The sequence below is a fragment of the Myiozetetes cayanensis genome, unplaced genomic scaffold (genome assembly GCF_022539395.1).
Source record: "Myiozetetes cayanensis isolate MyiCay16 unplaced genomic scaffold, myiCay2020 scf2-11, whole genome shotgun sequence".
NCBI classification, from domain to species: Eukaryota; Metazoa; Chordata; class Aves; order Passeriformes; family Tyrannidae; genus Myiozetetes; species Myiozetetes cayanensis.
Window position 1 is genome coordinate 46053620 of NW_026087411.1, and position 24980 is coordinate 46078599.

The 24980-nt window shown below is 38.1% G+C and overlaps 2 protein-coding genes across 6 annotated transcripts in view; one reads left to right on the top strand and one right to left on the bottom strand.

Moving 5' to 3' along the window:
* The window catches only part of PACRG (parkin coregulated), a 258467-nt gene extending 238559 nt beyond the window's left edge, over positions 1 to 19908 (bottom strand). For 2 of the 5 annotated variants that reach the window (XR_007629028.1, XM_050316180.1), the window contains exon 1: positions 19125 to 19374. Coding sequence is in view for 4 of the 5 variants with exons in the window: in XM_050316180.1 (XP_050172137.1) it covers positions 19125 to 19256 (132 nt within the window). In the remaining variant the exon portion in view is untranslated. Of the gene's footprint in view, positions 1 to 19124; positions 19375 to 19495; positions 19531 to 19723; positions 19747 to 19868 lie in introns of those variants that run through there. The other 3 variants (XM_050316178.1, XM_050316179.1, XM_050316177.1) reach the window with 3 other exon arrangements.
* PRKN (parkin RBR E3 ubiquitin protein ligase) overlaps positions 19877 to 24980 on the top strand; it is a 705198-nt gene continuing 700094 nt past the window's right edge. The window contains exon 1 of the mRNA XM_050316170.1: positions 19877 to 20046. Coding sequence (XP_050172127.1) covers positions 19902 to 20046 — 145 coding nt within the window. The 5' untranslated portion in view covers positions 19877 to 19901. The remainder of the gene's footprint in view (positions 20047 to 24980) is intronic.

Sequence of the window (24980 nt, forward strand, 5' to 3'; positions counted from 1 at the left end):
TCATGAATATACCTATTTCTTTGTGAAAATACAAGAACACAAAGTTATTCATATTTGTACAGGTATCTGTATCAAGTATCTTATAAACTACAGGTATTTACAGTTCAGTAATATAGATACATAATATTAAACACAACTAAACACCTTAAAAATCTGATAGACCTGTATTGTGACTATCCTCCACTGTGAGCAGAAGGGTTATCACAGCACATATAAGCACACTCTGTACCATCTTTCCCTGAGCTGACACTTACATGGAACTATCAGTAGCTCTGTAGTTTCTTGCAGAAAGTGTCCATCCAGATTCCCCAGTACTGACCTCAGTAGCTTCCCTGTACTGAACCTAATGCCACACCAGCACAAAGTTTTATATTCCTACTTATGCTGAAACCATACATATACCAGGTTTACAGACAAATCCTAAATATCCTGAAAAAATTTTAATTTATACCAAGATCATTGATGATCTGGGTTCAAATGGACACCTATGCTTGTATACAACTCATCTGGCTTCTACACAGAAAACAAAAATGTGCATGGGCTTAGAAGTCTACATATCTACAAGTCCATAGGACTAGATGGGACTCACCCAAGGGTACTAAGGGATCTGGCAGAAGAGCTTGCCAAGCCCTCTCCATCATTTATCACTCCTCTTTGCTAACTGGGAAGGTCCTAGATGACTGGAAGTTGACCAATGTTAGCCATCCAAAAGAAGGGTTGGAAGAAGGATCCATGAAACTACAGACCTATCAGACTGGCCTCAGTTGATGACATGGTACATACAGAACAATCAAGGGATCAGGCCCAGCCAGCATCGATTTAGGAAAGGCAGGTCCTGCCCAACCAACCTGATCTCCTTTTACGACCAGGTGACCCATCTAGTGGATGAGGCTGTTGATGTAGTCCATCTGGACTTCAGTAAAGCCTTTGATACTGTCTCACATGGCATTCTCCTGGAGAAGCTGGCAGCCCATGGCTTGGACAGGTGTACTCTTTGCTGGGTTAGAAACTAGTTGGATGGCCTGGCCCAGAGAGTGGGGGTGAATGGAGTGAAATCTAGCTGGTAGCTGGAACACTAGTGTCCTCCAAGGCTCAATATTGGGCCCAATTCTGTTTTATATCTTTACTGATGATCTGGACAAGGGAATAGAGTATGCCCTCAGTAAATTGGTAGATGACACAAAGTTGGGTAGGAGTGTCAATCTGCTGGAATCTAGGAATGAATGGTCTGCAGAAGAGTCTGGACAGGCTGAATTGATGAGCCAAGGGCCATTGCACGAGGTTTAACAATGAGAAATTCCAGGTCCAGCCTTTGGGTCACAACAACCCTATGCAGTGCTACAGGGTGGGGGAAGAGTGGTTGGAAAGCTGCCTGGGGGAAAAGGATCTGGGGATGCTGGTTGACAGCAGGCTGAACATGAGCCAGCAGTGTGCCCAGGTGGCCCAGAAGGCCAAGGACATCAAAAGGCCTGTATCAAAAATAGTGTGGCCAGCAGGTCTAGAGAAGTGATTGACCCTCTGTACGCAGCACTGGTGAGGCCACACCTCGAGTACTGTGTCCAATTTTGGGTCCCCACTACAAAAAGGACACTGAGGTGCTGGAGTGAGTCCAGAGAAGGGCAACAGAGGTGGTCAAGAGTCCAGAAAGTCCTATGAGGAGCAGCTGAGGGAGCTGGGATTATTTAGCCCAGAGAGAAGGAGGCTTAGTGGGAGACCTTATCACTCTCTACAATTACCTACAAGGAGGTTGGAGGCAGAACAGGGGTGTCAGCCTCTTCTTCCAGGCAACTAGGGACAGGATGAGAGGACATGGCCTCAAGCTGTACCAGGGGAGGTTCAGCTTGGACATTAGGAAGAATTTCTTCACTGCAAGGGTGGTCAGGCATTGGAATGGGCTGCTCAAAGAGGTGGTGGAGTCACCCTGGAAGTGTTCAAGAAACAACTGGATGTGGCACTTAGTGTTAAGGCTGAGGTGACATGGTGATGATCAGTCAAAGGTTGGACTCAATAATCTTGAAGGTCTTTTTCAACCTTAATGATTCTATGATTCTATGGTATCTATAGCTCAATACAAAAAAAATCTACTAAAATATCTTAGATATTAAAGTATAAAAGCATTCTGAGAAATGTAGATAGCTTTGTGCAAAATAATACCATTAAGTTAATGAATTTATTTTAATTAAATAATGAACTTATTTCATTAATGAATAAAAAAATACAGGAAAATATCAGGTTCTATCAATTTTCTTACTTTCTATTTTCAAAAAATACTTGCGTAAAAGCCTTACAAGTGCAAATGCTGATGGAACTCTATACCCACCACTTAAATGCTGTAAAAGTACAGTCAATGATCATGTAAATGTTACTGAAAGACCATAATAGTAAATATTTTACTTATTCATAGGTTACACTGAGCATAATTAAAATGTACATTCGGATGAAAAGAATACATTTTTATTTACCATGCTAATCTAAAAAAAAAACCCTTAAAACAAAATAGGATTTTTATAATTTGCAGAAAAGGCCTCATTCCTTGGCAATCCTAATGCTTTGTAACAGAATATTATTTTTTTCATCCTTAGTTACATTTTACCTTATTCACAACAGTGAAAGTTGTTTATATGTAATTTATATGTAATTGCTCTTTGCTGAGTTAGGTTGGTGGTTCTATTTAGTTCTGAGTTACCACATAAGCCATCATTACAAGTGACCACATGGAATTATTATTAACAGACAAGCTAAAAACTGAACAAGGTAGCAAAAATAACTTCCATATTTACCCCAAATGGGATTCTTTTCAGTTGCCTGGATAAATATGTTGGTAAAGTACAATGAATTTCAAACACAAGTAAAATACTTAAGTTCAGTCAATCTACAATGCTTGAAAACCTTTTATTTTCTTTAAATATTTTCAGGGTTTTAGAGATAATTCTGAAAAAATTAACATAAGAAACAGTGCAATATATCACTAGTTATATGCCTCGTTAAATGCAACAATATTTTATCATTGCAACTGCTACTAATTACAGTTTTTAATCATTAATATTTTACTGTCCAGGAGGTAAGTTTCAAACTGCATTACAAATTTGAGCATACCAATATCTCTTTTAATAAAAACCAATGTTTTGGAGAAATGGCAAAACTGAAAATTCACCATTGGCCTTTCCCATTACTGAATAACTTTTTAGCAATCAACCAACTCCAGAAGTCTTTAAGATGTGATCCAATAAACAAATGCAGAAAAGTTTCTTGATGATTTCATTTTTCTTCTATTATTTCAAATTAAATTAAAATATGAGTTTCCTCTAAATTCTGCCTGATTCAACCACATACACATCTACATTGTGCGATGTGATCTGATTACCAGAGATAAAGTAGTCAGTATGAAAAATGTTATTCAGTATTTTATAAAACACACTCACTCTGCAAGAATTTAATAAGAGAAAAACATCTTCAGGATGCTAGTCATTATGAGGTAATAACTCAGAGAATTAGTAAAACTTGACTTCTGCCATGTAGCTCTAGGGATGCTCTGTTTAATTCACATCCACTGTAATTTGTTGCTCAATTATTCCCCTGACCACTAATAACTGCACTCCTTTTGGTCAAAAGCAAGCCAAATATCTGACTGTCTGCAGACTGTGCTACAGAAGATTGAGAGGTTAGTTTTGACAACTGTACACCGTCACCATCATCTTACTCTAATGGCTGAAATGTTAGTGAAAATGGGCTAATATGATTACAAAGTGGCTAAGTGCTATGCAGAAGACTGTTACCCTTTAGACCTCATCAGAAGAGACTATTAGAGAACAAGACTATAACAAAATGTCAGACTGTTATGACAGAAAAAAGTAAAGAATGACTAAATAAGTCTTCACTTAGGCTAGTTACAGAATAAATACTGGTTACCAACCTTTTCAACATGTTTTCTCTACTTATGTTCCTATCTCTGAAAAATTTTATAAAATACTAGTGAAATGTTCAAAAAGATGACAAAATCAAAAAGGCCAACTTCCAAACAAATAAAATAAACAGAACCCAAGATATACAATAGTACATGAAGCTTCAACAGTTACATACATAAAACCTTGCTTTCATTAAGAAGAAATACTTCCTAGAGTTATTTTCCTTCCATGGAATTTTTTAATAAAGTAGGTTTGGTTTACTTGATATCTAAAAACTGAATCTCCCAATGATGTTGGTTAATTTATTCATCTAGCTTTGCTCTAACTTACCAATACAACAGTATATTCAGCCCACGTTTATTCTCATCACCATCAAATATAATTACAACAATATATCTAAGTATAATCTAGCCATATGTCTTTCTCCTCACAGAAAACCCAGTCACTAACAAACTTTTTCCAACTAAGATCCTGGGGTCCTAAGTGAAAAATAGCTAGTATTCAAATGGTACTAAACTCAGAAGGCATGCAAAACACTGCATTGTAATATTTATTAGTGCCATTAGTATGCTCAAATTTTACTTGTAGTACATAATCAGAAATCTACACAACCTAGAAATAAATAGTAAAATTTCTGTGGCCCTGTTAACATTAACTACATTGCTGTTCCTTCTTGCATCGTGAATATGTCAGTATATGTTTTTTTATTTTAATTTTTTATACAGTAAATATAGCAAGGCCTGCACACTATCAAGGAGAATGATAGATATAAGATACACTGATTATAGAGCAATAATAGTGATATAAAAAAATCTGATTTACAGTCTTTGTATTCATCACACTGGGATAAGATACACAATTAATCCCTTCAGGAAAGGGTGGAGAATTAGATTTTTAAATTATAGTGTATAAAAGGGTTATGCCATTCAATTGTCATTCTTAAGGATCAGGGAGTTGAGGTAGAAATGAATTTATGCATTGACCCATGATCTTAATAAGAGGGAGACATTCATAAATGTGAAGTGTGGCTTCTAATGCCATTCAGCAGTCTATATCCAATGCACTTAAGTGAGTTCCATGAGGAACTGACCACGATGGTGGAAAATGGTGGGCTGTTGGGTCCAAGGCATAGCAGCTACAGGAAGTATTACTGGGCTCAATGCAGAGCTATTTAACATCTCATTAATAAGGTGGACTATGGGACTGAATGTACCCTGTGAGACTTAGTGAATGGTATCAAATTTGGAGGAAGGCATTCAGAAATATCTTGACAGGCTGACAAAATGGGTTGGCAGGAATTTCACACAGTTGAGTACTAGCAAACAGTAAATTCTAAGTTCTGCACTGGAACAGTTCAGGCAAGGCACTGATTGGCTAGAAGATGGTTTTGCAGGAAAGATCCTGGGGATATCCGAGAACAAGTGAAACATTTGTGTACCCTTGTGGCAAAGATGAGGTAACTGCATTCTGGGCTACATCAAGAATGTTGAGGGAATTCAACATTCCCCTAATTTGATGTTTGTGAGACTGTATTTAGAGCATAAGGTCACAGTTCAGACTCCCCAGTACAAGAAAGACATTGATATATTGGAGCAAGGCTGGTGGAAGGCCATGAATAAGAAGAGAGGAGTACATGACATATGAGGAGATGGTGAGAGAAACAGTTTGTTCAGCCTTAAGAAGAGGAAGCTTACCAGGAATCTCATTGCTGCATTAGTTACCATCACGAGAGCAAAGCTCATTGCAGTAACAATGCACAACAAAAACCCAAAAGGTAATGGTCACAGATTGTAATGAAAGAAATTCTAACTTCCCAGCAGAGAAACCCTTTTTACAATGAAGGTGATCATTGGGACAGGTTATTCAAAGATGTTGTAGAATCTCCATCCTTTAAGACAATCAAAACCCAGCTGGGCAAAGTCCTAAGCACCCCAATGCAATCTGAACGTAATCTGAATATAAATCACAGTTTTTAAACCAACATGAAAAATGAAGCGTAAAAACCCAGGCTGAAAAACTCCTTTTAGCCCAAATATTCTGTCCAGCCACTACAGCTTTTTTCTTGGAAAAAAATGATCATACAAGTAATTTAAAAACCCAACCAAACAACGTACTCTTCTACAGAATTTGACTTCTCTGCCAAGAAGCTAAATCAGGGCAGTCAGGCTTTCAAACTTGGTAACAGCTTTCAGAGTGCATTAGCCTTGCTTGCGAACTATTTCGTCTCTGGCACAGCTCAGAGGAAGATATCCATGCTTACTTCATTAAACCTATCAGCAGTGTTTGACACTGAAGATCACCATGTGCTGCTGACTTGCCTGGGAGACTGGCAGAAATGACTCAGTCACCCTGAACTGGATAGGTCAACTCCTATCAGTCAGCTCCAAGACAATTCTGATGGGTGGTTTCTTTCCAGCCCTGAAAGCCTCTATTCGTGTGATGCTACGAGGATTGGTTCTACCTCTTGTTACGTTTAACACAGAACTTCATGAGAGATCTTGAGACAACACACTTTGTCAGTAGCAACAGAAGCTAGCAGATTCCTTATTTTATTTCATTCCTGCAAACACAGATGGACTAAAGACCTAAGGCTCTTGTGAAAAAAACCCCAAAAAACAAAAAACCGGATGTATTGTTAAAAAACTGCCTGGAATTCAAGAAATAAAAGTTTAGTACTGTGTAAAAAAGAAAAAAAAAATACTGAGGACCAAAAACTGCTGAGAGATTTGATGTACATCTTACTTGTGGCTACACTAGAGAGGAAAACTACTACACACTGAATGCCATATGCAACTCTGAAGAGCTGGCCAAAACTAAGTTATTTAGGCGCTCCTGATTCTTTGCTAAGCATCAGTCCACAAACAGTGCCATCCGCTGTCCATACATCCACACCACCACCATCTTTGCTTTCTTCTTTTTCACTTGTACATTGATGTTATTATCTATGTGGTCACTTTCCATCTGTAATATTGCAAACATTGTAGCTGAGGATGACATGAACGACTTTAAAAAAATCACTTAGGTTTATATTCTCAAGCTTTTTATATCATACTTCAAAAATTTGGAGTTTAAAGGATAAGCAGATAATTTTAGACAACTAAAGAGAAGTTCTGCTTAGCAGGATTATTTATATCTTAAGAAAGAATTCCTCACTTAAGTGAAAATGGGAAGATTTTGTCTTTTTTAGCAATCCATTAAGGTTTCTGTATACAAATTCTGAAAATATCAAATCAGCACCTACTCAAGTCTTTAGCAAAAGCATGATTTTTCCCTTTAGGTTACATTTTTATAGATGAATTTTGGCTGCATCACATGTACAGTAAATCCTACTGTCTTGAGAAAATGAAACAGTATGAATACAGGCTCATAATAAAAATAAAATAAAATAAAATAAAATAAAATAGCTTATTGATAATTGTTACATACTCTATACTCTTCACAGTACAAGTCCTCAACTTTCAGTTTCTTTTCAATTTTTGGTAGTTCACAGAAAACATAACTAGTAATTAAAAAGCAACATTTTAATGTAGGTTGTGAATCTATTTACAAAGCTAAATAAAAATACTTATATACTCTGAGAAAATAAATTGTGTCCAATACTTAAGTACCAGTCTATTAACTGAACTCACAGATCACTAAATAAATGTGGGGGTTTTTTAATGCAAAATGGATTTATATCAATGTGTTAGGAATTTATTATTCCATGATAGCATCTAACCTCTATAATTCATGCCATTTTATTTCTAAAGCAAAATAAGTTTTCTAACAGTAATTTTCCATAAAATGCCTATCCCTGGAAGAATTCCTTCTTAAGGCTTCAGAAGAACTTCTGGTATAGGGTAGCCTTCCTCCAGTCTACTGGGAATAGCCTTCAGTTACGAGTCAGCTGATTTGCATTAAGCCTCTCCAAAGTATGAACCCTAATCTGTGACTTCAAGCAGAAAAGGTCATGCAGCTAAAGCTGCTTTCAGAGGAACAGTTTTGGTAATTGTAACAAATATTTTGGTCAGAAATGCTTAGTCCTGTCGTTGGCTAAACATTGGTGCTAAACGCACCATCAGGTAAGCTTTTTTGTTATCAGTCTTAAAAGTCTATTAACTTACATCTAATAAAATTGAAGAAGATTTAATATTATAAAAGAACAAGAACTCATAGTGTTCCACTCGCCAGAAGCAAAAGAACAAATACAATAAAACATGGCAAAATAATCACCCAGTTCCTACCAAACGGTGACCTCATAAAGAACAAGTTAAGGAATATCAAATGGGGAAAAAAAATCTAGACTGAACTGATTTGTTAATGGCAATTTATTGATTACCTCTGCAAATGTATTTTAATATTTCTACCCAATACTAAATTTTGTTATTACAGCCTAATGGGACATTGTACAACAGAGGTAAAATTTTTCTGCTTCTACTAAAGGATCATTTTTTTTCTCACTTTAGGTGAAAAATATTTCATTTCTATCTGGTGATAGGGAAAAATGAAAAATGACAATCTAAACAGAAGCAAGCCTGTTAAAACCCAGTAATTCCCTCAACAAAATTTACACCCAAAGGCCTGAACATTGTATACTATTGACAGGCACAGTATTGTCAATGGGCGACACACAGTTGACGTTTCTGTTATAAAGATTCCTTTGTCAGAGAACAGTAGACAGAGCAGTTTGGGAAATCTCACGCAATCTTAAACATGTAACTCACTGATTTCTTATGATACAATGGATCTTATTTTATTTTTTTAAATTAAAGTGATGGATATTATACGATTTTAGTGCGCTGTCTGAATTTTTCATAGTGGATGAACAACTGGATGACCAAAAGCCTTCAGAAGCTATCAAATAGAATATTAAAATTTGATTGTTGTCCTGAATAATAATATTGTAATATATCTTCAATATTCCTAAAGGCATACTAGAATCTCATAAAATAATCATGACTTAAACAGATTTTAAGTAGAAGGTTGAAGCATGGTAAAACTTCACTTTTGTGGATTTTTAAAGATAGTATCTCTCTATAAATAGCTGTCTCACTCTAAAATATTTACATACTGAAATTTGAGTATTTTGTGATGATTTTATATATGTCTGGACTGCAAATTTTTAATAGTATTGCATTGGTTAAGTTAAGCATTGCCATAATTTAGAGATAAAATGGACTCTCTGACACCACCAATACTTTTGGGTTTTATTATTTGCTAAAAAAACATATCTTACAGCTCAAGCAGAAGTTACACATTTCATGCAGAAATCACTTTCTGAATTTGATGGACTATATTACACAGGAGATTAAATCAACTTGTAGTAATTGTTCCTCTGACCTTTACCTATTAATCTAAAACCCAGTGAATTAAATGAAGGACACACAAATTAGAAGGCCATGAGATGAGTTAGTAAAACACAGGATTAAAAATATGTATAAAAAATCAGCTAATACATATCCACTTCCTGTGAAAAATATTTTCCAATCATACCTTACAAAGCTGCAATTTAAAAGTATAATGAGCTCATTCCTTTGAGACATTTTTAACAGTAAAAATTATTATATAGGATATTCTAATAAGGTCTGGGTGTAAGCTTTGCAAGTACATTCTCTAACAGGTTTCTTGCCATGTGGAACTGCCCTCCCCCAAAAAACCCACCTGATGAACATCACTGCAAGAGAAATCCACTAATATGAAAAAACAGAACATCTGGAGAAGTAAATAAAGTCAGAGAAAAAGTGAGCATGAGCAGTAGATAGGAGTGAGGAAAGAGATATTAATAGACATGCTTCTGGAATTAAGAATGTATGTTTTCAACTTCTATGGGAAAAATAAAGGTTTATCAAATTCTGGCTACCAATATCAATAAAAGTATGCATGCACCTTTCCCTAAATAGTTTTAGCTGAGAAGATATAAATACAAAACACTAATGTCACATTAAAATATAGACCACCACTCTTCTAATTAAGTATACAATGATCAGCCTTGAAACAGAAAACTTGGATCATAGAATTTTATGCAACGAGACTTATAAGGAAAGGAAACTAAATTCAGAGCTTTGGGATATTTTAGAACACCTCTAAAATTTTATTATAAGAAAGGGACTGCAGTGGCCACACTCAGTGGAGCACATGGGAGTGTGCATGGGGGCACACACCAGCCTCGTATGCACTACCTTGCACAATCCCAGACTTGAAAAGAACCTTGCTCCCTAACTCTTTAGCAGGGATGCTCCTTGTACAAGCCCTTGCACACTCACTCCCTTGCAGGAAATTTTCATTGCATGGGGATTTTCTCACTCTTTCCCTTAAATTTAAAAAGAAAATATTCAGGAAATAATATTTCATTCCCTAAATCGTGGGCTTAATAATACAGCTGTCATTAAGACAAATCTTACATGGAAATAACAGGAAAGAAATTCTATCTGAACAATTACTGAAAAAAATGAAAGACCTGCTAAACTTAGAAGGGCTAATACCTACAGATATTTTCCAGAACATCTGGGTATGTCCAAACAACTTATGCAGAAGTAGTCCTTTCTTGCATATTATAATGAGATGCAGAGCGAGGCAAAATTTTAAAAAATGTTAATGTGATAATGGCAAAGCCAATGGATGTCTGAAGCACATAAAACAGGTAAGAAAATATTGTACCTTTTGATTTAGTTTTACATTGTTTTTTCTGCAGAATACTAAGTATTGCCAACCAGACAAAATCCTCGGTAATGCTTATGACCAATGAAATCGGCATCAAAACCTAACTTTAAAGACATATTCTTCCACCAAATGGTGATTACACAGGAATTTGACAGTATGCCATTCTTGCTTTGAGGCATTCAAGAGTTTTCATTGCACAATCATTTCTATGGTGTATTTTATGTTTTAACATTATCACACATTGTGCAGAACTGCAGTACATACTTGTTTAAAAAGTCCTTCATCACAAAAAAAATCACCACATAAAACTAGGCTGGATCCTAATCAGGCTAATGACATTAGCTTTTCATTAAGGTACAACATACTTCTATTATCAAACTGAAAACAAATTAGTATTTATTCTTACTATCAAGATCTTGACATCACCCTTTACAGAAACATGGGTGAAGAGTAATTTTTAAAAATGAAAGATCTTGCTTTCCAACCCAAGCATGCAAACTGCTAAATATGCATTAAAAGATATCATCACAAATGTGTGAAAAGCTAAATTATATGTTTACCATCACATTACAATTAAGGCAGGCTTTATTATCAAATCAGAATCCTATGTTTTTTCAGGTAAGAGGCCCAACAGAAATTCCATTGGAAGTCTAACTCTAGAACTACATAGCGCTCAGGAGAAATTCCTTTCTTTATATGCATCTCCTTGACTTACACCTACCAGAGACCAAAAGTTGCAACTATAATAAGCATTTTATTTGTAATATATCCACAGAATCAGAGTGTAACTATTTAAGACAAGACTTCCATAATGCAGCCTTCAGCACACTGTGACCTCATACAGAATTTTTAACTTCATCTTATCTGACATGTATTTTATCTAAGAAACAAAGCTATCGGAGAACAGTAAATTTTCCAGAAAAACAATTTAACTGTGCTATGAAAAGCCATGCCAAACTGCTTATATGAATGTCAAGTATACAGGAGAATTAACTACTGCTAGGAAGAACCACTCAGTCTATTACAGCAGTTTTTCTATGACATTATCTAGAAATTTTTTCAATGCACCAACAGTATTGTTTGACATGATCTTTTTTGGCTTTGCAATAATTGTTATTTCAAAATGGTTAAGAAAACTTCATAAAAGAAACAAAATCCATCTGTCCTCTTCAAAGCCTTACCACATAATTTCAGTTAAACACAGACTAAGTGTCTATATGAAACTAGGAGTATCAGTTAAGAAAAGAAGGAAAACTTCTGTTTTCTTGGTATGGACTTCAGTACTCTCTTCAAGCAGTAAGGCAACAATTGTCTTTAGCACATTGGTACATAAGGTTGGGGAGCACAGCCATAGGAAAAATCATACTGGGCTAGTGATCAGCCAGGTCCCCACTTTGGGGAGTCAGTTCCTTTTCTGCACTCCTTTTTGTAGTGCAAATGCTACTGTGCCACATCTCTTGTCTCTCTCACCCACTTAAAGCTTCCAATGTCACTTAAGTTATAGCAGTGACAAGAAGAGACTGTGAGAGAAGGACAGCATCCAGAGGTTGACAGCTACAGACATGGCCAGCTGCTTCAATTCCTTAAAACATTCATTGTATATTTGGCAGCAGTACTCGCTGCATACTTGCAGCAGACCATATAACAAGAATTAGCTGCAGCTAATCCCAGATAATAAGCATGTGTTGCTGTTACCCAAGCCCTGATGCAGGTTTACTCAATTGTATTTATAAAGTCAACCTTACATTTATGATGCATTTCACTAATATAACCAAAACTATAAGGTGTTATAATTTTCCTGAGGGTCAGAATGGAGTTGCAGTATTTATTACCCCCTTACACCTTCAGAAAAGTAGCAAATCTATTAAAGCAAAACCCCTCAAATGCTTTTTGCCCAAATGGAGAGTAAATTAGTCATCACTAATTTATCTGACCTTATTAGTAGCAAAGCCCTGGAGTGACCACAAACCACCATATTATGGAAGAAGTAGTAGAATCATGGGAAAACTCAGGTTGGAAATGACCTCAGGAAGACTCCAATTCAACCTCCTTCTCCAGGCAAGATTATCTCAGAACAGTTTGCTCAGGGCTTTTTCCATTTGGGTCTTGAAAACCTCCAAGGAGACTGCACAACATCAGGGAAACCTGATGCACTGCTTAACTATCTTCATTGGGAAAAAGCTTTTCACCATCTTAAACACCTTGTTTCAACACCCATCTCCTGTCCTCCCATCATTAGAGAGAATAGACTGGCTTTATCTTCCTGACAGCTTTCTCACAGCTATTGGGTCACTAGGTCTGTTAGGACCATGAGGTAGCCTGGTAGCTTTCTCTTCTCCAAGCTGAAATACAGTTCCCCTCATCCTCTGCTCCTGGAACATGTGCTCCAGAAGCCTGCATTGATGGCTCTTCACTGAACTCACTCCAGGTATTCTCATCAGGTATGACAGCATTCTCGGTCAACTAACAGGAAGAAAACTAAGATGAGCGCTGCAGCCCATGTAGAGGATAGCTGCATGTGGAAAATGCTGACTTCAGATAGTTCCCTACTCAGTAAGTTGACAGCTCAAAATCTTGTTCAGACATAATTGTTATCAATTACTGTCTAATAATTTGTTCAGAATTCCTATATTTGCAGTAAAAAAAAATCTCAAAAGCAAAAAAGGCCCTCTTCATTCAGAGAAACACCAGATGAAGACACCCATATATTCAGAACAATGCAAGATTTTAAACTGTATGAAATCTGTAAACAGTTTGTAAAGTTTAAAATAGTTTCATTACAATGGAAAAACTGAAATAATTAGACAACTATTTTACTATATAGAATATTTTATTTTATAGAATATTTTATTTATTAGTTCATAAAAAAGCGATTAGGAGTCTTGAAACAGCATGGTCATAATGTTTTAAAATCAATTTTCATTTACCTTCCCTAGTTATGAAATTCAAAACTTTCTAAGGTCTTTTTCTGCATAAAATATAATGAATCAAATTAACTGATTTAAGACAAGAATTGTCAATCAAAAACCTGAAACAGAATCTAACCAATAATTTACTTATTATCCATTTTAAGTCATATGACTGAATTATAAAAGAGAAGATTTACTGAAGAGTCAAATGTGCAACAGATTTTCATAGATAAAACAGCATGATTTCTTCATGGTTAGGATATATATAGGCAGATCGTATCATCTTAGCACTGCAACTGTGAGCAATACCAATCTTTTACCACATTTGCAAAAATAAATAAAGGCTGATTTTAAAGTATTTAAAAAAACAAGAGTAGTATGATTAAGCCATGTAAGTTACAGCTGGAAAACATAATATGAAATAGAAGCTTTTTGAAGACATTATGGTCTTAAGCATTGCTAGTTTTGCTGTATATTTCGCTTTTTCATTATACTCTCAAAGTGGTCATTACAGTAAGCACAAGCATGGAATTGGTAAAGAATATAACTTTATGAGGGGAAATGAAAAACTCCTTGCATTTAAGCTTTTTGTGTTTGAGCCTAATGCAAATCAAGTACCTCATCAATCCAGTTGTATAACTGTGTATTAGCACAAAGGAGGAGGTGCAGATACAGAGCAGAAGCAAGCAGGGCTGTAGCAGCAACTTTTGTGAGCTTACACTGTTACCAAACTGTATGTCAGGTCTGTACTGCGATGGAAAAAAAAAAGATGCTGAGCTTCTTTTAATTAGGTTTATCCAGGGCTCCAGCCTAATACACTGCAAGGCCATGCAAAAGCTCATACTGCACAAAGAATAAATGTCCAGGGATGAAAACCACACCTTTCAATTGTGGTACAATTTTATGCTGCTTTAAATGCTTGTGGAATTACTCTGCTAGAACTCAATTTAATAATTGGTTTTAAATGAATTAAGGCCACGATGTTGCCAAGGTACATTCCCACCCACGCAACTTGCGCTGACAACATCTTCCCGCTTCCCTTCTGCTTGCATATATTAACTTCAGAGCTGTTAGAGCTGAGCCAACCTTCTCTGCATTTGAAGAAAAAACAATGCCATGGAAAAGGGGAGATGGAAGCATGCAGTCAGGACAGAGAAGGGCAAAACAGATGAGCTTCGTGGAAGCAGAAGCTTTGCTTGGCTAAATCCCAAAGACTGCAGTTCAGTGCTGTTAGCTTCAAGAGGCTGGAGTATTTTTCAGCAGGATCAGTTCCTTGATCGGCCAACATTGTACAAATGTAGACACAATAAGGAGCAGCAGCACTAAACAGCCTGAAAGAGGAAGAAGATAGAACTGCTTTCCAGAGCACTGACAGTTTAAATTGTCTCACAGTGTTCACTGAAGTATACTTGTAGATTTTACACAATTGCTATTGTTACACCGGAACAGTTCCTCCAAGATGGACGGGCTACCTTCTATATAAACATTTATCAAAACGTTCCTTTAACTTGACATCTACTTATGCCAAACACACTGCCCTTTCCAATAAATTAGCTATTATAACTCAAGGATACAACTTCTTTCTTATAAACAATTGTTTCCTATAGCCTCAAAATCAGATTAGAAACTTTTACTGCTACAAGGTAAATAATAAAAGCAGTTTCAGTTACATGTGTGGATGAATATAAATAGAGTGTCAAATTAAAAGATTCAGAATGTAAACAAATCAGATTATCTCTATGGTAAAAAAATTAAACTCTTGCTATGAGTTATTATCAAACGATAAAGTGTAAAAAAGCCTTTCACAACACACATTACTGACTATGGCATGAAAGAGGGGTTTAAACAACAAAGACTAAGAACTAATCCCAATACATACAGACCATAGACTCTTAGATGAGGAACAGAAGAATGAAAATCCAGAAGAACAATCCAAATAATCATTTTTCTGCTTATGAGCAGTAATACTTCTTTCAGGAGATGAAAGCTGGGCTTCTGCACATAGCTAAGGCTCTCACAGGTTAAACAGTTGCTTTGGTTTTAAAAATACATAAACAATTCTTAGCATTACTTCCTTTCTAAGTAGACAATTTCACTCTATCCCTGTGGCATATTTCTAGTGGTAGTTTCTGACTGATTTCACGGAACGCAGATGAATGTAATAGTAATATTTTTTATATAAAATCTGCTGGTTTATACTCTGAGATAGGAAGAAAATCCAACTCAGTACTCTCACCAGAGGAATTTAAATTCACATGCTACAGAAGGATACTTCAACTTAAATGGTAAAACTGTTATTAACGGAGGACCTGTAGAGGTGCTCCATCTTTCCTGTTGAAGCTGTGCTGTTTTGCAGTAAGGAATTCAAGGTTCAGGTAAAAAAGAAAACAAAGTAAAAAAAAAAAAAGGAAAGAAAAAAAGAAAGAACAATCTTTCATAGCTTTATGGGCTGTGGGCTCAGCACTCAGGAGGGATGTCTTAAGTTCCAATTCCACTCCATATCATCAGGTCCATTCTAGCAAGCAACGATGGACATAAAATACCAAAGAACAAAGCTTTCAAAACTCCTGCATGAATTATATATGCACTAAAATATATCGTCTAGTGAGTTTCCTACATTGCCACTTTCTAGCCCTATGAATCCTAACTCTCTGCTGCACGGTAACAGCACTTTGAAAAGACATGTAGATTTTTCCTCTGTGATCTTTTCCATCTCAGTAATCTTATAAATTCTTGGTTAAGAACCTTTTAAAAAGTGGAAGATAGACTGGAATTCCTTTTCTACAGTTTTCTTTGAGTAATAGAATGAATCCTGTCCTTGAAAAAGGGCTTTTATCACCAGTGCATTACTGAAAATGTGGACACTAATACTTTATTCTCTTATGTACAGTTGCAAAAAACAGGAAAAATATCATCTAGAGAGGATCAGAAGGGAAGAGAAATGTCTCCCTGCTGCCCACATTCACGTTCAGACATTTTTCTCCTTGCTAGTCTATACATATTAATTTTTAATTAATTTTATTCTTAATTCTACATGCAGTACCTGTGAACTATCAGTACATAACTTGGCATTCTTAGATCTACTTGGAGGATAGAACAATTAAAATGTAAACGTCACAATATCTAGCTTGTTAGTAGAAGATCTTTATTGAATCTTGTTACTGTAGAGGACCTTTATTGAATCTTGCTCTTAACCTAAACCACTATATAAATTTATATTTTTTTAATAACTTAAAGACTTTCTTCAGGAATTTTTTTTGGTGAATATTTATTAAGTACTGTATTTCAATAAGCAAATTTTAGATTAAGTGGGAGCTGAGACAAGTCTTTAGTATTGGAAGTGCTTAATTTCTGCACTTACTAATGGCTGTGAAAGCAGGAACTTTCATGAAAAACAGCTTAATAGAACGCTGTGCACAAGCAACATCAAAGAATTCTGGAACCTCTACTACAACATTTATAGTCATATACATATAATTGTAATCTCTTAAGACTCCACACTAAGAGTTTAAGACTAACTACATGCTTGCACCAAAAACTATTAATCAGTACCTCATTGTTTGATCTGGAGATGCCAAACACGTTTGCTGAGAACCCTATGCCTTGTCATGCTGCTAACAAAAGGAATTACCATGTCCTAACTATATTTTCCTGCTGTGCTTTCAACCCTCCAGTCAACTCCTAAACCTTCCATGAGAACTTAATCAATGATGTCAACCTCTGACATGTGAGTACTTAATAAATCTGAAGCTCCATTTAACCAGTTGTTGGAAAAGAGATGAAGGACACAGACTTTTGCGCAGAGAGTGGCAGTGAAATAGATACTCCTTACTCTACACTGGTATTTTGTACATTGACTGAAAATTATTCCAGTGGCTGCCTGTCCTCACTTGGAGCTTTTGCAAAACACAGTGGTCCTGGGAGATTTGTAGTGCTAGGGCTAACAGTTTTACTGCTTCCTATCCAGTTATGAGTAGAGCCTGTGCAGCAGGTCAGAACACTGTAAACCTGCCCTCTGACAGGGTCAAGGGGGCCGGCGGGGAGGACAGGTGGGCAAGGCAGAGGTTGCCCGGAGAGGTCAAGGAATCTGTGAAGTTGGTAGATTTCACAGCTTAGTGAGGAAACCCATGACTGACCTGATCTAGTGCTAGTGACAGGCCACTTCAAATGGGAAGTTGGGTTAGATGATCTACAGAGGTCCTTGACAAAGAAAGTAACTTCTATGATTCAACAAGTAGTTCCAAAGGCAGCAGATTTACCCATGATTTAACCTTCTGCTCATGTTTAGGAAGTTAGAAATGCAGCCATAAAAGTTAATACTCTATAAATATTCAAAAGGAAACCTACACTCTGATTAAACTCATAGCTAGTTATGTTCACAAGTCACAGATCCTTTTAAAAAATTAAATATATATTTCTCCAACTCCATCGAAACTTCTGATTCTTCTAGACAAAATTAAGTGTCTTTTACATATCAAGGTGAAAACAAATATGTGCAAATATCCATTACTTAAATTTTGTTCAGAGAAGAGGAAACATCTTTTAAAAATCAATCCTTAAAGTTGCCGAAATATTATGGTCTATTTCATTAACCTCTAGAATAAAAAACAAACAATCTTTAAAACAAAGGGGTTTTTTGGTTGTGTTTGCCTTGTGTTTTTCCAACTAAAGTGAAACATATTTTTGTTTTACTAGTGAGGAGAAAGTTCTCTAAGTACACATTGTTTACTTAAAATTTGTTTAAAGATGGACTTGTTTGGGTTTCTAAGAGGATGCTCTTACAGATTGCAAGACCAGAGAGACTACTCCAAGACCACTTCAGCAAAAGGGAAATAATGCTTTATAATTGCTGTAGAAATAGTGTATAGATTCCAAAAAAATCCTTGAGAACTCTAGACTTTGCTAACACCTTGAACAGTGTCCAAATAAAGAAAAATACAATTCAAGAGTTTAAGCACAGATGTATGTGCATATTACCTCATCTGCTTACATGCTGAACATCTGCATTCTGTATTAGTTAAAGGTTTTTTTATTCCTAAATTCTAACAAAGGTAGAGAAAACCCTGTAAAGCAATTTTATATTAATATTTTAACTCATAAACCTCTAAATATGTTAGGAATTGTAACTGTTAATTTAAAATGAAGCTCACTGGATCACCTCCTCTTTGTCTTTGAACTATGTGTTGGAGAACTAATGTATTAGACTGACTGACTGGAAGTTTTTTATCATTTTTCAAGCCTATTTTAAAAACTAGTGTATTTTCCGGATCTTTGCCATCCTATGTGACATTCACATCAAATTTTTACCACGTTGTATCAGTGTATGGAAACACTTTTGAGTATTACTGCAGTCCCACTTGACAGCATTTTGCTAAATGCAAGGCAGCAAGTCTTGCACACAAGTCCATAGGCTAGCAGTTTAACAGGATGGCACCAAAGCAATGCATTTGGTAGTCGAAGCATCACAATTACCACAGGTGCAGAGTTATCTTGTGTAATTAATTCTGTAAATCCTGAAGGTAATTTCAGCAACCAGCATTATCCAGGCAACGTATTACTATAACTTGCACACCTTCCTGACACGCTTTTTGCTCAGCTCTAACTTGCTGTGCTTCTTGGTCCCGTTAAGGTAAGCTTGCTAATGTCACCTCTATGCTAGAAGCAAACGTACCACGCTGTTTTTCATCATGGCTCTGATAGTGAATCCCTCGCAGGCCTCCTCCTTTTTCTTCTTCTCCCGCTGCCGGGGGCACCTGTCACTTGTGGGCTTCGAGGGGCCCGAGCCAGCCTTGTCCCCCACCATCTCCCCACCGGCGCCCGCGACGGACCAGAGGAGAAATGCGGACTGGAAAAAACCAAGGGAACATCAGCGCCCCGTGCCCAGAGAGTTAGAAGGCGGCAGCAGCCCTAGCTCCGCTCTCCCCAGGGCCAGTGATACCCCCACACACCCCTCCCGCGCCTTCCTCGCCCCCTCCAGGACCCCTTCTGCGCCATCGCAGCTCGTCCCCCCCTACTCCAGCGTGTCCAGCCCTTCATCACCACCTGCTGTTCTTGTCCCCCGGGGGCTTCTCCCCCCGCCCGCCGCTGTGCCCCCGCCGGCTGCGGCCCTGCCGTCCCTCCCTCAGGGGGTCCGTTGGGCACCGGCCGCCGCGGGCCGTCCCCCGGACACGCGACCGTTGCCAGGCAACGCGTCAACAACCCGCCGGGGCAGCGCGAGGGGAGCGCGTAGAGAGAGCCCCGGCAGCACCGCCCGGCTCCGCACGTCTGTACCCGCCCCCGGTGCGCTGAACACCGGGGCGACAGACGGCAATTAGCGAGAAAGTCATTAGCGAAGGTGGGGGCTGGAGGGTGTGGGGGAGAGGCGATCACGTGGGCAGAGGAGGGGCGGGCGTGAAGTGGCGAAGAACTACGTTACCCAGAGGGCGTTGCGTGTGCTTCATGGAGGTGCATGCGCGTTCCGCGCCGTCATGCCCCGCCCGCAGTCTCGCGACTCCTCCAGGCGGCTGCCGGGGAAGCGCTCGAGCTGGAGGGTGTGGCCGGCACGTGCGCGCGCGTGCACGCGCCCCCCTTCTCCACCCCCGCCGCCATGATCGGTGAGTGAGCGCGTCAGGGAGCGAGCCCGGATGCGGGTCCGCCCTTTCCTGCCCGCCCCTTCTCTGCCGCCGCCGCCGCCGCCTCTCTCTCTGCGGCCTCGGGAGGCAGCGGGGTCGTCTGGTCTCCCTTCGATTCCCCTCCCTCCCTGCTGCCTCCCCCGGTGCCTGGGCGGGGCGGGGGCGCCTCGGAAGGCGGCGGGCGCGCGCCCCGGGCACACGAGCCGGCGCTGCCCTCGGTGCTGCGCGCGGCGGTCCCAGCGCGCGGTGCGGCCGCGCGGGGGGCGAAGGGGCGAGAGGGGTCGGTGCCCGCCTGCGCCGCCCCCGGGGAGGGGGCTGGGCAAGGGCTTGTCCTGAGGTCATTTCTAAAATCACTTTTGTTCTTCCTCGGTGCGTCGACTGTGGATACCTTTGGGCGAGGCTTTGTGCGGTCTGCGAACTTTTTTTTGTCCTTGCCAGCATTTGTAAGAACATGTTATTGGTCGGGCGTGGTGGTTGCTGGCGGTGGGCTGAAAAAGAAGCAACTTGGGCCGGACGGTGTTGGGACTTTGACCCTGTGGTCCTTGAGACTGGTTCCTGTGCCCACCCAGTGCTAGTGCAACACGTGAATCTATTGTTCCAGCAGTGGCTATTTTCCTGTTCCTTGTAAGATGAATCTCTACCTGGGGAGTTCAGAAATTACACACTTCATCTCGCATTCACTTTCTCAATATCGACAATTATTTAAAGTAGGATCTATAAAAGGTAGTGGATGCATGTTTATTCTAACAATTCCTTGACGTCCTCAGGCTTGCTGTTTCATCATCACTTTAGGTGTCATAGTTGGTGTCTATGTAAGACGCAATCAAGTTGAAAACCATGCAATTTTTTTGTAAAAATATTTATTGTTTTTAAATTGAACATCCCCAAGTCTAGATCTAGAATCCTGTGGGTTTTTCAATTAGATATTCTTTTTTTCTTAGCAGTACATGAACAGGAGTTTGTGGGTAATGTTATTTTTCTCTCAGCTTTGTTAAAGCTAAAAAGAAAGTTAAAAGCAGTTAGTTTTCAGTCTGTATAAATACTTACACAAATGGTCACTTCCTAGCTGTGGAATTTTGCTTCCTGGACTTTGTTGTCACTTGGGCTATTTTTGCCTTATGTAGATGAGAGTATTTTAAATTAAAGGCTCGGCTTAAGGGAAGCACGGAGGGTTAGGTATTTCGTTGTCTTTTAATTTTGCAATGTTGTCTGCTGATCTGGTGTATTGCTGTAGTATATAAAATACATGCATTAACAGAACTGCAGTGTGTGTTTGCTTTTGTATGCTTCAGAAAAGTAAGTTGAGTGCACCTGAGGGACAGCCCATGTGGTTACAGAGTAGATGCCTCTAGCCCTCACACTGAAATCTAAATATTTACTTACTGCTCATGAATATAAATGTTATATGACTGAGGAATGATAATTTTATTTTCACTGTGGCAGGCGGAAATGTTTGTGAATATTGATTATAAAATGTACATACTAATTAGTTGCAAATTTATAAACGAAGCTTTAGATGAGTTACAGCCTGCCGCGGTTTAACCCCATCAGGCAACTAAGTACCATGCAGCCGCTCAATCCCTCCTTTCTTGACCGGGGGGATGGGGAGGAGAGTCAGGGGGTGGGGACAAAAGAAATTCAAACTTGTGAGTTGAGCTAAGAACAATTCAATAATCGAACCAAAGTAAAATATAATAGTAATGCTGTTAAGGCTAATGATTATGATAATTGTAATGAGAGAGAGGAATAAAGCCCAAGGGAAAGAAGGGATGCACAATACAGTTGCTTACTACCACTGACTGATGCCCAGCCTATCCTCCAGGCCAGCTCCCACCAGCTCGTATACTGATGTTCTGTGGTATGGAATATGTCTGTGGTCAGTTCAGGTCAGCTCTCCTGGCCACACTCTCTCTGAGCTTCTTGCGCACGTCCTCTTTGGCAGACTATGGCAAACCAAAAAGTCCTTGGAGTAAGTACTACTTAGCAACAACTAAACACAGCATTGTACCATTCTTCTAAGAATTAACTTTATCTCAGCCAAAATCAGGACAATATACTGCCCCACTCCTCCAAAATACAAGAACTGTCTTCAAAGGATGGGATGTAGAAACCTAGTCGAATTTCCTGCTTTTTGAAAAGTCTCCTCTAAACACTTGTGAGCTGGGAATGTCATGGCAAAACTGGGGGCTGGAGGGGAAGGTGAGATAATTTATGTCATCTGTGCCCAGTTTTTTTACCTGTGTGTTTAAGAGAACTTTCCTATGAAGCACATGGTATATTTTCCAACATATTTTAAAGAATCATATCTCTGGAAATGCTTGATGTTCCCATGAATTAATGCTATAATGTAACTGTGCAATACATGATAGTTAATTCCTTTAATCAGTTTTTATTTTCGTTTCCCTTCTTTCTCACAGATGTATCTCACCGGGTCCCATGGACTTGTAAACGTTTAGATTCCTTAAATGCTAATTTGAATCCAGACTGAGCTAGTTAAGTGACTTGAGTTGTTAAAACCTCTGCTTAATTAGGGACATGGGAAGTTTTGTGTTTGTTTGTGGTAGGTTTTTATGTTTATTTGATTTATTTAGTACCCTACATTTGCTTACCATTGGATTAGCTGAAAACCAGTGTTGGCACAAGGGAAGTGGGAACCCACACTGGGATTGAGCTAATTCTTAGTCAGCAGCCCTGGCAATAATGTTATCTTTCTGAGCACCTCCTCTTGAGTTTTCAAGAGGTACTATGATAAAAAAAACCAAAACAAAACTGATTTTAAAGAAGGATGATACCAGGGCAGCTTTGTGGAATTTTTCAGGAAATACCTCTCAAAGAGCAAAAAAACAAGTCCCCAAACTGTTTAAGAAATGTAGATGGGCTCTATACAGTTAACATTGGCAGGTCAGCATTTCTGGGGTGAATGGGAGACGAAGGTGGTGGTAAAGACAGGTTGTGAAGGGCTTTGACAGTGAAATACGATTTGTATGGCAGTAATCCAGTTAGAGGGGAATGGGAGCCTGAGTGAAAGTTTTAGCTATCCGGATGACCGATCGCTCCTCTGTGTTACACCTTTTTTCAGTGTGTTGGTAATCTACTTTCTGCATAAATATTTCTCCCTGTTATGAAAATAATCTTGAGGAAGCAAAATAAGAATAAACTCTTTCAGAATTTCCCTGAATGTATTTAGACTAGAAAACAGTGGTGCTTGCATAGCAACCAAAGGAAAAGTATTTTGAGAACTTTCTACTTAGATATTTTGGTCTCATGCTGCAATTTTGGGTTTCTTTCTTTTGTTGTCATCTTGGTGTTCTATTTCAGTGTATGTAATGCTATGGACTGTTCCACTACAATATGTACTTTTCACTGGAAAAATAACTCACACTGTAGTTCACTTACTTCACGAGCATGTGGAATAATCTTCCAATGTTCTGTTTGATTAAACAGAACCTAAACCTCAGACTATCAAAGGCATCTCATATACATCACCTGTTTTGCTCACGTTGTTTTGAGCCCTTTTTCCTCTGTTAGGGGAGCTGTATTGTACTGTGTGTACAGAACTGCATCATGAAACATTGGGTGGCTTACTGGATTTATATTTTATTGATTATTTTCCTACAAAATGCTTTGTATCAGCCAGGTTTTATAAAGTTAGTATCATTTGAAGAAGATTATCTTCAAAAGACAGGTTTTGTTAGATATACATGAGCATTCTGGATTTCTTTGTTTCCATGAAGAGAGATGGGAAGACTTTTTTGCTTGGATTTCTTTTTGGAAGAAAAGTAGCAAGGGGGAGGAAAAGTGGGGGTTTATTTGGGTTTTTTTGGTATTTTTGGTTGATTGTTTTGGTTTTTTTTAAATGGATACAGTATTATAATACCAAGACACGTTGGAAACTAATTAGGCAGTGGCTAAGGGAGTTCTGATGAGTGTGCTGACTTTTTCAGATAGGGCCCTACAGATAGAGTATTGATCTACAATTTCCTAAAATTATTTTCCATGTATATTTACATGTCATGTGTAAATACAATACCAATTACCAAAACCTTTGGTCCAGCCTATCTGTGAGATGAGAATAAAGTAAAGAATTTCAAATTCCACTTACTCCCAGAAAAAAAATAGGAAAAGAACCTATGCTAATAAAATATGAAAATTTAAAAAATATTTTAGAAAGAATAACAGCAAATGCTACTACTTAAGAGTCCTTGCCAAAGTAATGTGTGTGTCCTTTGTAGATACATTGGAAACCAAAAACATTATTTGATTCTGTTGTGAAAATATTGCCTCAAGAGGCAAAGTAGATTTCTTAATTGGAACCACATATGTCCTCATTTACTGAAATAAATTAATTGGACTACCATATACTGTGTCATGAAACTGTCAATTGTGTCAACGGTCAGGCCACAGAAGCAAATAATACTGAGAGTGGTGCAGGCCTTCCAAGTTGTTATATTCAGGAGAAGCCCAAGGGAGAATAAAACCTGTAGTGGAAACTTTGTTACGTTGCCAGACAGGCTTATGTAAAAGAGATAAATTCATTACTTTCAATCAATTTTATTATTTAATGATTTTTTAAAATGTACTGTCTGTAAGTATTGCTGGACTGAAAATCAACTTCTAACACAAAATGTAGCCAGTGATGTATGAAGCTTTCCATTAAAAGAAGAAAAAAACGGTAATGTCAGAAATGTGCAGCTATATACCCAGAATTCACTGAATACCACTACAAAGGATGGTATGGAGATAATTAGTTGTCAAGCTTTAATTATATAATTATCAGTTATTGCACCATATATGATTTTTTTCCTTCTGAACTACAGTGTGGGTGTGGCATTATGCAAATGTTTGTGCTTTATGAGGACTTATAATCATTAAGTAACTAAATTTTAGTATGTTAAGTTACGTCCTTTACAATTTTC